Source organism: Carassius auratus, chromosome 46, assembly GCF_003368295.1.
Source record: "Carassius auratus strain Wakin chromosome 46, ASM336829v1, whole genome shotgun sequence".
Classification (NCBI taxonomy): domain Eukaryota; kingdom Metazoa; phylum Chordata; class Actinopteri; order Cypriniformes; family Cyprinidae; genus Carassius; species Carassius auratus.
The window spans coordinates 4,442,452-4,459,669 of record NC_039288.1 but is presented as its reverse complement, the minus strand read 5'-3'; the positions used below and the strand labels follow the sequence as shown (position 1 = coordinate 4,459,669).

The window sequence follows — 17,218 nt, the reverse complement described above, 5'->3', positions numbered from 1 at the left end:
AAAATCACTGAAACTGTTAACACTGTGAAATCAATATCTTAATTATAGATTCGTACACACATCTGCACTTTGTTGTTTCTGACGAGAGGATTCGCCAGAAAGAGGTATTCAGTCAGTGAGCGAGTGAAGGAAGCACCGGCATTTCAGCGATGACTCATCGGAACACCTCTGATTGGCCATTGCATTCAAAAGAATCGTGTGTGATTGGTTATAATGCGCAGCGCTGTAAAAACACGTCTATCTCTGGCTCAGCGCCAGCAAGCGATCACAGATCTGAATTTAGCAGCTGATGATAAGACTTGCTGAACGTACTCGCACCGGTGTGATTGTATTAAAATTAATAAAATCTTAATCGGCTATTTTTTGTCTTTTGGAAGCTGCATTCAACTTGACTCCCCTCTGTTATAAGCCACACACGTACAACAAACTACTGTCATAGTGGTATCGTGTACTGTAATCGAATGTAGCCCAAGTTATTACCTGTTAAACAGTAGACAGCACACACGTTCATCTAATAAGGATCTCCATCGCAAGCAAATAATAGCCTTTGCAGATTTGCTTTCAATTCAGTGCAGTTCCATAGCCACGTTTTCAACGCTGCTGATGATAAACGTTACAACTCTGAGTGAACCGCTTCAGACGCTCAGCGCGTAGCTTCAGGGAACTAAACGACTCCTTCAAACTGATTCATGAACCAATTCACTTGTTTGCCAATTGGTTTGATCAAGCCTTTGAACAGAATTGACTCAAAAGAATGAATCATTCGCGAATGGGCATCGCTCATTGCCCAGAGAAAAATAGACGGCGCGTTTGGAATAAACTGAAGCATTTATAACATTTATTGCATTAAGATAAAGTAACGAGAGGTGCGTCGCTCACAGTAACGAAGTAAAAGTACAGATTTTTCCCAAAAAATTTACTCAAGTAAGAGTATAAAGTACCCATTTTTAAATATACTCCGAAAAGTATTAGTTACCCCGAAAAATTACTCAAGTAAATGTAACGAAGTAAATGTTACTACCCACCTCTGCATGTGTCTCACCCATATAGACTTTAAAAAAAAAAAGTCTTAAAGGCCATCTTTCAATTTAATTTTATAACTTAATTCATACAGAATATTGCATGAAAATGTAAATTTAAAAAGACATACATAAGAATACATATGTTTTACAACACCCACGGGCAGAAATTAAGAAAAAAAAGTGCCTATTCTAAGCTACGCTCCAAAAACCCGCCTTTTCCCAGAGAACGCGTCATATGACGTAACGACAGGCAAACATAGGCGCTGCAGCCCTGGTTCTCAGTGTGGGTTTATGTAGTCTGAGAGGTGGAAACAGAAAATAGAGATTGTCGTTCTCGTTATTATAGTTATAGTAGGTTTGAGTTGTCACAATGGTGAATTCTTGTGTTTGTTTTGGATGCAACAACTCCAACTTGTCTGGCCATCGGGTCCACCGATTTCCAAACAAGAAACACAAAGATTTCCGTGCTTGGATACGTTTCGTCCAGGCAAAGAGAAGCAATTTCGCTGCCTCCTCGTAGACAAGACACACGGTGTTATGTGAAAAACACTTCACACCGGACAGCTACAACCAAGGACATCTTATGGGATTTCGACGAAAAGAGTGGGTTAGGCTGGCAAATGGAGCTGTGCCATCGGTGCATGCAGGTCCACCTGCAAAATCTGGCGGGAGTGAAGAGTCTAACGTTAATGTTAGCACTAGGAGAGAATCTGCGCGTCGAAAAAGGGAGCTTTGCACAGTAAGTCTTATAATACCATATATAAATTGTTGTATCGAAATGTAGCTCTGCATGTAATTTCTGCAAATGTATTTTTCTTGACGTTATAATGGTCTTGGCATGGCACGAAAGCCCGCCTAGCTGCCGTTAGCTTACTCTTGTTACACCCCGTGAGGCGGCACATGAGCCTCCTGACACTTATTTTATTGAGCTATTAAGACCAGGTTCCAGAAAATTGTATTTTTTTAATAAAAAATGTATGTGGTTGCATTCGCATATTACTACTCGGTTAAATTCACGCATTAATTTTCCTGCATTTAACTTGTTTTAGCGCCCGCCAAATAGATTTTTTTCCCTGCCAAAGTCTTATTTGTTCAGTGAGTAATGTAGATGAACTGCTGCCCTTGTGACAGGGCGCATGTTTAACTGAAAGAATGAGCAGAGCGCACGCACACTTTTCACCGTCTCCAAAACGCATCCAAGTAATTCTTGGTTTTCTTTGACTTATCGAAGCTGGTATCAACAAGGCACATGCGAGAGAATGCAGCTCGGGACTACTTTGAAAAGATTTTAAAAAGATTAGCAGTCTTTTAAATAATACATGAATGGGGGATTTTCATGAAAGGACTACATTTTTTTTTTTAAGTTCAAAGTTGTGATTTCGGTCTGTTTTCAGATTTTGGGAGAGAGTGCTGCCAGCAAAGACGGGGGCGGTGCAACTGCCACTTCAGATCCTGAAGATGATGGAGATGGAGACATCTCTACAATGGACCCTGAGCCAGAAGTGGTCCATCGTGGATCACAGTGCAACATAAGATGTTTACATCGTTCATTAGGTAGTTAGCTTATATCTAGCATTCACCATACATGCCATATACAATCACAAATAAGGATTATGTCAAAAATTTTCATGATCTCCATGGTTACTATTTTGTCATTTCCACTTTTCAGACAGTAAACATTAAAAAATTAAGAACTCCATAATGTTAGAAAAATACATTTTTACTGGGTTGCATTAGATAGTGCATGTGTTGTTACCAATGAATGTACAATGGTGAACAATTAGTAAGATGAATCTCTTTCATCTAAGGTGTTCAGGTAAAGCCTCAGATGGTGGATGTGGGGACTCAAACCGAAAGATCAACTCCACTGGCCAGTCCTGAACAAAGTGATGATGAATGGTCATTTTCTGATATCATCAACCATTCTGGTGATATGTCATGGAGTCCAGGGGAGGAGATGTTGAGCGAGTCCTCTGAGGAGGAACCAGAAGAGCTGGAATCTCTCACTGACCCAAAGTAAAAACCTTTTTATTAATGGAAACTGTTTCTGATTGTGTATCAAACAATGTCATAGTCAGAATTAATGTGTGTTTTCCTTTTCTTGATTTCAGTGCTGTTGACAAGTTCATTGTTTGCCAGAGGCAGTTGCTGTCCTTGTTCACGGTTTGCTCTGCATGCTGCGGGGAAACCCAGGGACACATAATGCACCCGGAAGGAACTTTCATAAAAGTCAAGCAGGTAATGTCTTATTTGTCAACTGTCTATGAGGAGCTGAATTATAGTCTGTGAATGTACAGTATGTATATTAATAATTTGTGTCTTAACTATACAGGTTTTTTACTGGTTCATCTTAAAGCTGCTTGAGTATTGAATCTTGTATCTTTCAGGCCTGCGGAACTTGTGGTTATGAGCGTTACTGGCAAAACCAAGAGAAGGTGCATCGAAACATGACTGCCTGCAACCTTTTACTCAGCGGTGCCATCCACTTCTCAGGTTGCATGGCTTCTCAGACAATCAGGATGCTGAAGCTGTTTGGACTGCAGTGCATAAGTCCTGGTACTTTTTTTCTGCCATCAGCACTATTACTCTATCCCTACCATCATGCAGGCCTGGAGGAATGAGTTATCACTTAAAAGTATCGATACTAATAAAATTAGTTTTTTTTTTCTTTTTTTCTCAATTTCAGGAAATGATGACAGAATGAATATGGCTAAAAACTAATGCAGTCTTGTATAGCAGACCAAAATGTTATAGATTGATAACAGCATTACATATTGTTTGCAAAAAAATAATTGCAAAGATGAGTCATTGTCTTAGACCCATTTGAACTGAAAACATTAATGTCATATATTTATTTTGCATTTCACTGCATTGGGTTAGCTTTGGAGACCTAATGTTCTATCTACTTATCTCGTACAGACTTCTCTTGGCAGCCCTACATTTCAATAGTAATGGCAACAGAGATGTAGCGCGAACTAGTGAGGGTGAGGGACGCTACACTGTTCGCTACCCACGGTTTCGGAAAGGTGGCTGGGTAGTCCACCCCATCAAGGAGAAACCATCTTACGGTTAGTAGTTTCACTTAGTTTTTCAATATCTTTTTTGTGTGAATCTATCTATTTTTATGTGAGTCAACCATGTAACTAAATGTATTCTAAACATTTCTCTCCTCAAGTATACGCAACAAATCTTATGGTCTCTCTGGTAGAGGAATACTGCAAGACACCGCAGGCCCTCTGCTGCACCGCCCCCCTCACCTCTTCCGTCCAGAAGGTTGCCAAGGATGAGGCAGTCAGCCTCCATCTCGCACGACACTCACGTTTTAACATGTAATAAAAGATCAATTTTACCAGTAGTTTGTTTCACTATGGATTTATTAATCGTTTTCCAAGCGGGGCCACTGGAAACCTTTGTATGTCTGTCCCTCCTCTGCAAACTGCCTCCTTATTGCTGACACAACACATGAAGGTATGGCTTTCCTAATGTTCCTGCCTAGTATTCCGTACGCCCAGCTGACAACCTGCCTGTATGCTGTGTATCGGAACTGCCTGTGGTTTAGATTGGGACCTATATACATTTTGATCATACCATGTTTTCATAGTAAACAATTCCAATGGTAAATATTGCATGTCCTGTTGGCTGATATTCTACTGTACTACACAACCCCAAAGTTGTTTTTATAGTAAGTATATGGAAACCACTCAGTTTAACAACCTGCTTAACAGCATTTACTATTTTGGTGTAGAAAAGCTATTTTGAATTGCAGTAAAATAATTTTTGCTCAAAACCTACTCTGGTCTGCTGGCTTGAAGAGGGCCATGCTCCTGTCTGAAGTTCATGTATGCTATCTGCAGCACAAAAGGATTCAGACAGGATGCTTCAAACCCTGGATGGAGTGTGAGGCAGGTAATGTCTTCTGGGGGATCAAGGTTTTGGATAAAGGACCAATAGGCGTCGACCTCCCTACAGCACACACTCTCCACTGCTGATGGCATAGCCTCACATCTACCACACAAGCACCTGTTAAACAAATGTGCTAAGATAAACTTACTCTCCTTCCCTCCTTGTAGCTCTAGTGGTTGGTGTAAGACCTTGTAAGAAATGACATGTAGACTACTTACTTCCTAAAACTTGGGTAAATATGAACTGTAAAAAGACACACCCCCTGTACAGTATAGGCTGTCAATTAGATGCATTTATCTGCATGCCTTACAACCAGTATCCCTCCACGTGACAATAAAAGATCCTTGTTACAATGACTGTATTTATATGAACAGCATATTCCCGTCCTAGCCGGAAGACTAACTGCTTTCATACAGGTACTCCACAGTACATGTGAGCTCATTTACATTATGTCCGTCGGAAATACTAAGAGGTGAGTAGTATAACAGCCGACTAAGTTCGGAATTCAAGCTGGCCGGTTATGTTGTTCAGATATACGGCCCAAACGCTTGACATCTGCAGAAGCAGAACATGCGGACACCTAGATCTAAAAGCAGTTACTGATTAAACATCGGCTAGCAATTTCTACAAAATGTCACGATAAACTATGTTGTGTGGAAATGCACAGAATTTCTATCCCTATCCAGACTAGCTGACCGCCTACATCCTACAACATTCATTTAAAATCTGGGATCTAAATTAATTATTTTAAGACACATGTTGCTGGCATAGATGGTGACAATCTACATGGGTGCTTGAAAAACAACAAAGTCGACAGCAATATTGCTAAATATGATTTATTAAAGATACTGCAATGTGATAAACATGGAGACAACGTTAGCCACAATTATCTATCGCCTGTGGTCACTCACCAAGACACCTGCCCAATTCTCAACTGATTCTCCTCACACCACAACTCTATATCTCTCCTCTGTCCATTTACCCTTCCCCTTAACTCTCCCTGACCACTCTCTCGCCTAGGCGGCTCGAAATTATACGGCAATTGCCCATCGTAAGAGTTGACATTTATGCCAACTGCAACCTCTTCACTGTCTGACTCCATTACGAAGAGACGATGTTTACCGGCCGTTGCGTCACTTCCGATCAGAGCGTTTTTCACAACGGAAGTAATTTTAATCACAATTTCTTTTTAAAAACTGTTTTAATGCCAATTTATGATTAATTTCTTCATGCAAGTCCAGTTCCTACACTATTTATCTACACGTTCATTCACTATGATCTTCAACTTGAAAGATGGGCTTTAAGTGTGGAGCGTTAGATAAACATTACACGATTTGTTTCGTCACCTCACTTGAGTGAAAAAAGTCGCTAATCGACTGCATGATTCAATAATGACTTTATTAGAATTGCTATTATAGTTTTTTTAAAACCATTGCTTTAAATTGCGTTGTTGCCTTTATCGGCTCGTTCGGCCGAAATCGTAACGCAGTAAACCCCTTTTAAATTCAGCATCAGAGGAGCATAGTAAATATAATGATTAGCATCTTGGTCTGCTCTAGGAGATAACATCGTCATCGAACCTGGTCTGTCTAACACCGAAAGACGTTAACGTTAGTACCAAACACTTCTTGCACTGCAACAACTCGCTAATCGAAAAACATCAGCTATTTAAAATAGGTGCTTTTTTTTTGGAAAACAGCAGCTCGCTATTCTTAGTCCTCGTTGAGAAGCATCGCGACTCAATCATGAGTTATTTACTAAACTGAAAGATTATAATTTGAATTTGTGAGTGACAGACAAGTAGAAATGTGGGGGCACACTGGGGGGCCAATCAGTTTTCAGGAGGGGCCAGTGCCCCCATGGCCCCTCCCCTGGCTACGCCACTGTTGGGAGCATCTCAGTTTATCCTGGAAATAATCACTGGGAGGTATTATGAGGTGAGATTTGTAGTCAAATAATTAAAGCTCAGATATCACACACCAATATCTGAGTTTGAATTATTCTGAAATATTGATTATTACCTCATTTCTCATGTGTCGACTATATTCCATAGGGTTGCACAAATCCCTCTGCTTAGACAGTGACATCATTATTTTGATTTACCTTTAGTACAAAGTGTGTGTGTGTGTGTGTGTGTGTGTGTGTGTGTGTGTGTGTGTGTGTGTGTGTGTGTGTGTGTGTGTGTGTAAAACTACGTTGACTTATGTTGTTCATACAATACCTACTCACAAATAAACATAAAAAACAAAGCCGGCTGCAATGAATTTCTGTGCAAAACAGCTTTTACTACAAACACTTCCACACAAGAACATTGTTATCACACAAGAACATTTTGATAGAAAACTATTTTTTTTTTTAAGTAGATAAAATTAGAATAAATAAAATGGAAATGTCTACATACTACATACTATTACTACTGTAAACTTTGCAAATAGGACATCAGCCCCTTCAAGTCAATGAACAATAACAAAGTGGGCTGCAATGAATGTCTGTGGAAAACAGCTTTTAGTGAAAAATTTCTATACAAGTACAGTATCACAAAAGAACATTTTTAATGATTTTAAAATAAGTTTTAAATGAACAGAAAATGCAATGTAAATGCATGCACAACTAATAACTAATATCATCACGCTATAAAGGGTTGGCCTGCGCTGGGTGCGCCCCTCCCCCTATAACTGTTCTGTCTCCTGGCGGAGCTCATTTGTATGAACACGCATAGGAAAAAAGAACGATAGAAAGAACGGCTCCTCTCCAGTCGCGACTCGGCTCCCATCGTTCATGTTTATGAGCCGTTCAAAAGAATCGGTTCGTTCGCGAACGTCACAACTCTATATCACACAGACTTGGTAAAGAGTCAGCAAGCGAGTCATCTGATTCTAACCGTGCTGTTCTTATAATAATCAGAGTCTGAAGCCAGGAAAGCATCGGTGTTGTTCACTGACTTTGAATATCACAGAACTGAGCGAGCGCGTATCACACGTTTTCTCCGGCCACGCTGAGTTGTAATTGACAGCGGGAAAAGCGACGCAATCGCATGCGCTTTTCACTAGTGAAACTCAATGGTTTATGGGTAATGTAGTCTCCGCTCTCGGTGAGACGAATTATGAAGCTTGCATTGTGAAGGGCGCTCTGAAAGGCGGCAGCGCAGGCTAAAGATTAAAGCCTCTATTGAAACAGATGTCTAAATTTCACTAGTGAAAAGCGCATGCGATTGCGTCGCTTTTCCCGCTGTCAATTACAACTCAGCATGGCCGGAGAAAACGTGTGATACGCGCTCGCTCAGTTCTGTGATATTCAAAGTCAGTGAACAACACTGATGCTTTCCTGGCTTCAGACTCTGATTATTATAAGAACAGCACGGTTAGAATCAGATGACCGTAGGCGGCTAGGCACAAATTTATTTATTTATTTATCTAATTAATCCATATGCACGAAGACAATACGACCGTTTTGTCCCCTTTTTGTTTTAAAGCTTGATGAAGAGAGCGCAAGTTGCTGCAGCTGCGATGAGGACAGTCAGTGAGGCACGCGTACAGGAGTGATTGACAGTTCGGGCACTGTTAACAAAAATAAGTTTAAGCTCATTAGAGTTAAGGTCTGATTTATGCACTGTTACAACTGTCATTGTTTTTTTTTTATGTTTTTTTCTTTTTACAATGGGGATGAGGGGAGTCATAAAAAAAACATATATATATATATGCTATAATAGAGTACCGGCACCTCTTTTGGGCCACTTAAAGCACTGGCGATTAGCAAGCAAATAATATAATACACATAAATTCATGAATATGAGTGCTATTTTTTAATGTTTCATCTTCAGTGATACTGAACTTGCTCAGCCAGCTGTGTGTCATCATCTTACCCAAACATTGTAGTGTCCGTGCTCAACTTAACCAGCCATAAGGCAGAGTCGGCATCTATGCAGGTGAACCGAACAATGGTGTAATGATTCAGTTCGACTCCCAAGACAAGACGATGCTCACCCGACTGGCCAATAGGAACGTGGCCCCGCCCATGACACAATTCTCACAGTGAAAGCAAAATCCTGACACGAGAGCAAGAAATTGCATCAAGAGCAAAGAAAAGCGTTTCGAGAGAAACACTTTTTTTTAGAGAAAATATTTTCACACTGATAGCAAAAAATATGTATTTGAGAGTTTTTTTCAAAGTATTTTGAGAGAGATTTTTTTTCTCAGAAATAATAAAAAAAAATTCAAATGTATATTTTTTTATGTTCTATGAGAAAATACTTTCTCTCAAAACTTTTTTTTGTCTCAAATATGATTATTTTTTGCTATTGGCATGAAAACTTTTTCTCTCAAATATTCTTTTTTCTCTCATGAAATGTTTTTTTGCTATCAGTGTGATAACTTTTTCTCTCAAACTTTTTTTTTTCTCTCAGATCTTTTATTTTCTCCCATGTAATAAAGACACAATTCTAACTCCATATTTGAGTAAATGAATTACTCCGGGATATTGGTTTGTTTGAACTCAGAAGAAGTGTCAGCCACATTAAAAAAGTTAACAGCTTAAGTCATTTGTGGATTAATGCATATTGGATACACGAACCGTTTAAAATGATTCAGTTCGATTTGGTGAACTGGTTCAAAAAGATCCGGTTACACCGAATGATTCGTTCGTGAACCGGATATCACAAACTGCTTTGTTTTGAACTCTCTCACAACAGACACGGAAGAGAAGATAATGCTGAATAAAGTCGCATTTTTTGCTAGTTTTGGATCAAAATGTATGGAACGACATGAGGGTGAGTTATTAATGACATAATTTTGATTTTTGGGTGAACTAACCCTTTAAGGGTGAATTAAAGTGGACATAAGGGCTTAATACTATGGTTACGGCTCTAAGAAAATGTTAATGTCCGTCAGTTTTAGCCTTTTTAAAATATTTTTATGGACACTTGAACTTGGCATATTTGACAAGTTTAAGTGTACCACCAATCTTACATGTAAATATTTATGAATGCATCTGTATACATCATCGGAGTTGTTTTGATGCTTTATTTCAGTAGCCTTCTCTTTTTGGACTGGAGTAAAAATTTAAGTTCTGAAAGCTACATTATGTGTTCATAGTATATCAAGTGTTTTTGATCTCAAATGATCAAGGAGAAATGTGTTCCTTTGAGGCATTTTATGACCCAATTCATATATGAAATGAGTCACCCTGATATCTGTATCTTTCACTTCACTTGATTGAATTCAGAGATGTTTCCTAAAGGCACCTCACATTTAAATGGTGCGAAAAGCTGTGATGAAATGAAAGAATGCATAATGATTTCACTGTGTGCTATCCAGAACTTCCAGCAGGACAAAAAAAATAATTAAATACAATTACAGCAAGGGCTAAAACTTTGCAATAGGGGTGGGTATTGACATAGATTATACAAATCTATTAGATTCTGATTCACTAGCTCTTAATTCGATTCTTGTGCAATTATGATTCAGTATTGACTCATTTGGAAACCAGATACAATACGTGTCAGTTTTTGAAAACAATCAATATAACTATATAACTAATATAACGATATAACTATTGCCAGAAACAGACTCTCAACTCTGCATTCAAATTGCTATTTATTTTAGATATAATAATCAGCAGAACCTGATTTTACCAAGTGAGACATGTTCCTGGGACAACATCGTTGTTGACCCTGGAACAACATTGTGATTAACCAATCATATTTGAAGAACCAGTTTTTAGATTTTGTGAAGTTTACGCTTAAAATCAGTGTTTGGTGCTTGTACATCAGTGTCATTCATCTATCATTTCCTCTGATTTTAGGGATTACTCATGGTTAAGGTTAGGTTTAGGTGTAGGGATATGGTTAAGAATATATTTTTGGAGTAAAATGTTGTTCCAGGGTCAACAAAATATGTTGACCTAGGAACACTTCGAACTTGGCAAAATCAGGACGTGCATAATAATCACCACTCAAAAAATTGAATACAAACATTTAAATTGCACATAAGGACATTGTATATAAACGTTTTAATTATATAATTATGTTTATACTAGAATTCGTTGTTGAAATATAAACATTTAAACGGTGGCTTGTTCACAGCGAAAGATTTATTCATATAAATTAGACATTGCTAAGTTAAGTAAAAATAACTTCTGGGGTTATTTTTCTAGTTGATTACCCAACATGTTGTTTCACTGATGTCTTTCCATGGTTGAAACACTGATTGAGAGATTATATGAGACTATTCAGTAAGTTTTTTATTTGCTTATTATGCTTTTTATTTCAGCATACCTTCTGATCAGGGTGCAAATTACACAGTGACTTTTGATATTTTAACACGATTTTATTGTGTATTTTTTATGTTTTAAATAGGGCTGACAGTGCGATTGATTAATTAATTTATGCGCTGATGAATTAATCAAATGAATATCAAATTAATTTGATTAATGAATTGGTATATCATGTGTTGATTAATTAACATCATTATTGCAGATCATTTAAAGTCATTATTGAGCTTAATTACAAAATCACTGAATAGACATTGCAAAAAATGAAGTCTTTTGTTGACATAACAAATTGGTTATATATCTAAGTGTGTGAGTAGTTTATTCCCGAACGCGGAATGTGCATGAACACAAGAGGCATAAACCAATCACAGCAAAACATAAACCAATTATATCGCGATGGAGGCATTGCCTCCTCTTACATGAATAGGGGGCATGGTTTTATGTTTGTACTCCTCCTCTCTGTCCCTCACTCATACTGATTGGGAACTCATTGGGTTCAGGGGAGGCTAGAGAGACACAGACTCCCGTTATAACTGCTGGTGTCACTGTTGGAATATGTTTCTATAGAAAAACAAGTGATTTATATACTTTTAAGTATTATAGTTGTAATATTCACGCACCTGTTTCTCGCCACTTGGCTTCTTGTAGGATAACAGTAACTCCACCGCTCCCACCACCTCCTTGCGGATGGCATAGAGGAGTGCATCACCCATGTGCACGCCATGACTTAACAGTAGCTCCATCACCTCTAAGTTCTCATTCTCAATAGCGATGAGGAGTGAGCTGCGGCCCAGCGGGTCCAGGCAGTTCACGTTGATGTTGTAATAGATGTCAGCCTCCTCAAGGGCCTGTTTAACTCCAGCATAGTCTCCCTTCTCCACCGCCGTCAGGTAGGCTCGTTCCTTGGCAGACAGCTCAACCTCCGCCCTCACGACCTGCAGCGGGATGCGATCGCGGTACGGGGAGTCACTGGCTTTGTTGTAGTATAGCTGCGCCATCGGGTTCATGTGGACTCTGTGACATAAAATGACACACGTCCATACAAAGCTGTGCAGAGATTGAGCAAACAGTCAGTCATTTAAAAATGACATTACATTTCTTTCAGTAATGACATGCTAAATCATAACAAATCCAGATGACCTAAAATTAGTTACCTAGATTACAATAATAACTACAGTTTTCATAATGTAATCAATAATCAGTAATGGACTACAGTTTGTAAGTAATCTACCCAGTTCTGTTTTAAATCTACCATTTAGATTGGCACTGATGCAGATCAAATCTCAGAACTAAAGTCTATTTTCTTCAGATTTCTGAAGACGTGTATTAACCAGATGTTGAAATGCTGATTGATATTAGCTATCCAGCATATATTTGCAGATTTTACACAGAATATTATATATATATATATATATATATATATATATATATATATATATATATATATATATATATATATATATATATATATATATATATATATATAATATTCTGTGTACAATCTGCAAATATATGCTGGATAGCTAATATATATATATATATATATATATATATATATATATATATATATATATATATATATATATATATATATATATATATATTGTGGTATGTCCAGATGGTCCACTAATGCCACGTGAAGTCAAGTGAAGCTCCCACCAAGGTGTCCAGGAGAGTCAGCTGGCCATGGACGTCAAACTGTGATATGAAGATGATTTTTCCCTCAGTTTGTTCATGCTTGATGGAGCTCTGATTTCTAAGTACAGCTATTCACTACAAGTGATTGAAACTTTTAGAAATATCAATCTGAAGTGATCCTTCTAGACACAACATATTTAGTAAGAAACTGGATGGTTACAGGGGATGTTGTAATTGTTTAGGCTTTTTGTCTATTTATTTTAATTAACAAAATTAACATTTCCCAACAATGCTCAGCATGAAAAAATCTGAATACAAGCTGCTGTTTAGAAGCATAGCATATATGAATGAAACTTCTGCCTTTTCTGTGTGAAACATGAGAAAGAATCCATTTAGAGCCCCAGCCATAAAATCATGCAGTAATGAGGGTGATAGAAAGTTTAGAACCAGGACGGATGTCACATTATTTGTCTACTGGGAATCATGTAGTTTAGAAAGAACAGAGGGCCAATGACAGATCCCTGGGGGATGCCCTGGGTAACAGCAGAAGCAGACTAACTGCCTCCTGTCATTGCGATAATTAGGAACTGAACCACATCAATACTGAAAGTTGATGTGCTATCTTTTCTTCTATTGGTAAGTATTACATGTCAATTTTTTTTACATTTTTGTTTTGCCTTTTTAATAATATATTTTGTTAAGAATACTTTATCAAGTGACTCTCTCTTCCATTTTCTTTCACGCATTACCAGTATATTTGGTGTAATGTGAAAACTTTTCTTAACATTATTACACACCATTACCATAACACCCCTTTGATTTCTAGGCATTTCAGTAAACAGATGTGTAAAATTATGTGAGCAACTGCCAAGATAGGCTTGTGATGCTTTGCTTCACCGTCTAGAGATACAAGACTTTACGAAGCAATCCCTATAAATTATTGATGCAATTGTGTTGAAGATAAATATCATAAATCCATAATTTCAAAGAGTTGTGATAGCCAATCTACAAGAAATGAGGATTGTTTGTCAATCAAAGTATACATTAAATACCACTTGCAGTAATTCAGCTATCCTGGCATAAGATTTTGTGGACTTCCCCAAAAGCAAGGCAGCTGCCCAGTTTTACTGTGATCGAGTCAATCTAAATATCATAAAATTTTATTTGATGCATTTTATACTCATGTCTGTAAGTATTTCATTATTTCATTATGAAAGAACAGAGGCTGCCTGTTTTTCCTGCTTGCTGTTGTACTTCACACCTCACTGGTTCATGAAAGCTAAACAAGGCTTCCACAGGGAACTGACCCATGTTTTATTCAGCATGCTTCTTGACTTGGACGGACACCTTAGTTCATTAGAGTGGTATGAATTTACACAGACCAAATACTATACATGTTTTAAAAATTACAGATGGAAATAGCATCTCTGAGTTGCATAAAACATAAATCAAGGTTATTGTCATTTTAAAGGAACACTTTCCCCTTTTTTTTCTTTTTTGTTTTTTAATTTGCTCATTTTCCAACTCCACTATAGTTAAACAGTTGAGTTTTACCCTTTTCGAACTGATCTCCGGGTCTGGTGGTAGCACTTTTAGCTTAGCTTAGCATAGATAATTGAATCTGATTAGACCGTTAGCATCTCGCTCAGAAATGACCAAAGAGTTTCTATATTTTTCCTATTTAAAACTTTACTCTTCTGTAGTTCCATCGTACTAAGACTGATGGAAAATAAAAAGTTGTGATTATCTAGGCTGATATGGCTAAGAAAGTATACTCTCATTCGGGCGAAAATTGCAACTTTTATTTTCCGACTGTCTTAATACACAAAGTAACTGTATATAACATTAATTCTATTATTTATTCATATTTTCATTGCATTTTTTTGTTAAATCTCCAAATGTATTTAAGTTAGATTTAAGCGTCTTGTTTTTGATTTCTATTGAATTGAACCATTGTTTACATTTAATTTGCTGAAACCTCCATAATCTAAATTAGGTTTAATTGAACTAAATGTTCAGGTAACAATGATTCTGTGAAAACAGAGAGCACTAACAATACTGTGTGTGTTTATAGAGGGAGTAAGAGATGGATGTTGTTTCAACAACAGGAATTACTCATTTGAAACAAATAGCAAAAGCAGAAATCTCTGGTGGACCATACAGACCTCTGCCTCCAGCTATGAACAGAAGCTGAGCTGTCTATAAAAGCTGAACGAGCCTACCACATAGGTTCTAACATTGCGATGGAATGGCAGAACTTCACAGAGAAAAAAAGAGCTAGAGAAGCACGTATAACATCATACCCTCTGCACCTGTGTGGAACGACTGTGTTCCGTGAGCATCTGGTGGCATTTAGGTTTAACATATATATTTAAGTGCACACTGATCTCTTACAGCAGTTGTGTGTGTTCCCCTCTGTCTCGCTTTAATGCAATGGATCAGTGATTTAGAGATTAGAAATGTTAAGGTTTTTTGGTTTCTGCAGCACTCGGGTTTCCTCCACTGGTCTGAATCATATACTCCCGACAAGAGATCATTTTGGTTCAGATTTCGAATATCAGTCTCAAAATACCGACTTATGAAAGGAATCATCATGGTCCATGAGCACCAGAAATGATTACATTTACTTAATCAAGCTGGTGTTACAAGAGCGGTCTTATTTACAAACATGGCTGAGAAGATGTTGAAGAAAAGGGATAAAATATATTTTTTTGTTTTAAAGAAATGGAAAGATATTGAATTTGAGTTACAGTGAGACATTTACAGTTAAAGTGAATCGACAGTTATACGTAATTGCTCACTAACATTTTCTGTATAATGTTAAATCCAGTTTTACAATTTCAAAGCAGCACTATAAACATTCAAACCCTAAGTGTTTTTATAAAATTTTATCCTTCACATTTCTGCATTATTGCCACAAATGCCACTGTGCAGAATATTGTCTTTAAGGGAAAAGTAATTATAAAAAGAAAGAAAAAAACAAAACAAAATGTTGTTAAAGCATTTCTATACTTGAGCATGTGAAAGCTTTTAGAGGGACAGGATTCAGAGCTTTTTGCACCATTCCAGTTATTGGGTGCCGGAGAGCATGCAAGTGAACGAGAGTATATGAAAAACACCTTCATATTAACACAGTAGATTGGGCTCTATCCACCCCCCCCCCCCCAATAATATATATATATATATATATATATATATATATATATATATATATATATATATATATATATATATATATATATTATGGGAAAGTAGCTTAATTTTACTGTTTTCATGTGGTTTTATGTGCATTTACACAGCTTTTTATGATAAGATATCTATATAGACCTATTGTATGGTACAAAAATAAATATTAGATGAATCTGGGCCATTTACTTTATTTTTCAATTCAATTCAATTCAAGTTTATTTGTATAGCGCTTTTTACAAAATAAATCGTTACAAAGCAACTTTACAGAAAATTATGTTTCTACAATATTTAGTAGTAGCTAGTAGTTTGTGCACATTTGACAGGATTTTAGAAAAAATAATAATAATAATACAAGATGTAGTCAGCTAGACGATGAACTATCAATATTATTAAGTTATTATATGATTCAGTCACACATTTAGCAATAATTGTTAGTTCTGTTTGTTGATTCAAGGTTAGCATCATCTGGGGTCCTCTGAGGGTCAGCATCATCTCTTCTCAGGTGTTCTGGATCCAGACTGGAGCTTGTTTAAATCCTAGTTACCACGGGATGTAAATCCCGTGGCGAAACATAGAAACAAAATACAGACATCATTAGCATAGCTGCTGATCCAACAAAGTAAAATTAGTTTAACCCAAGCTAATGAATAAAAATGCAACTTTGAACAGATGCAACTACACTCACAATTAAAAAGATACATTATTCGAATGCTTGGTGAAAGAGATGTGTTTTTAATCTAGATTTAAACAGAGAGAGTGTGTCTGAACCCCGAACATTATCAGGAAGGCTATTCCAGAGTTTGGGAGCCAAATGTGAGAAAGCTCTACCTCCTTTAGTGGACTTTGCTATCCTAGGAACGACCAAAAGTCCAGCGTTTTGTGACCTTAGGGTGCGTGATGGATTGTAACGTGGTAGAAGGCTAGTTAGGTACGCTGGAGCTAAACCATTTAGGGCCTTATAGGTAAGTAATGATAATTTGTAACTGATACGGAACTTAATAGGTAGCCAGTGCAGAGACTGTAAAATTGGGGTAATATGATCATATTTTCTTGACCTGGTAAGGACTCTAGCTGCTGCATTTTGGACGACCTGTAGCTTGTTTATTGAAGAAGCAGGACAACCACCTAGAAGTGCATTACAATAGTCCAGTCTAGAGGTCATGAATGCATGAACTAGCTTTTCTGCATCAGAAACAGAT

At 37.3% G+C, this 17,218-nt stretch overlaps 2 protein-coding genes across 3 annotated transcripts in view; one reads left to right on the top strand and one right to left on the bottom strand.

The window, feature by feature from the left end:
• The window catches only part of LOC113063897 (short transient receptor potential channel 5-like), a 46,242-nt gene that overhangs the window by 22,808 nt on the left and 6,216 nt on the right, over positions 1 to 17,218 (bottom strand). The window contains exon 2 of the mRNA XM_026234314.1: positions 11,813 to 12,206. Coding sequence (XP_026090099.1) covers positions 11,813 to 12,199 — 387 coding nt within the window. The 5' untranslated portion in view covers positions 12,200 to 12,206. The remainder of the gene's footprint in view (positions 1 to 11,812; positions 12,207 to 17,218) is intronic.
• Positions 1,076 to 4,378, top strand: LOC113063898 (uncharacterized). Of its 2 annotated transcripts, XM_026234316.1 has the most exons (7): positions 1,076 to 1,761; positions 2,417 to 2,576; positions 2,831 to 3,038; positions 3,134 to 3,260; positions 3,410 to 3,578; positions 3,942 to 4,090; positions 4,198 to 4,378. In XM_026234316.1, the coding sequence occupies exons 1-6, from the start codon at positions 1,606 to 1,608 to the stop codon at positions 3,989 to 3,991; spliced, it is 870 nt and encodes a 289-aa protein (XP_026090101.1). In that variant the 5' UTR covers positions 1,076 to 1,605; the 3' UTR covers positions 3,992 to 4,090; positions 4,198 to 4,378. The 2 variants fall into 2 exon arrangements, 1 of the variants encoding a protein (XP_026090101.1); XR_003278753.1 differs by lacking the exon at positions 2,831 to 3,038.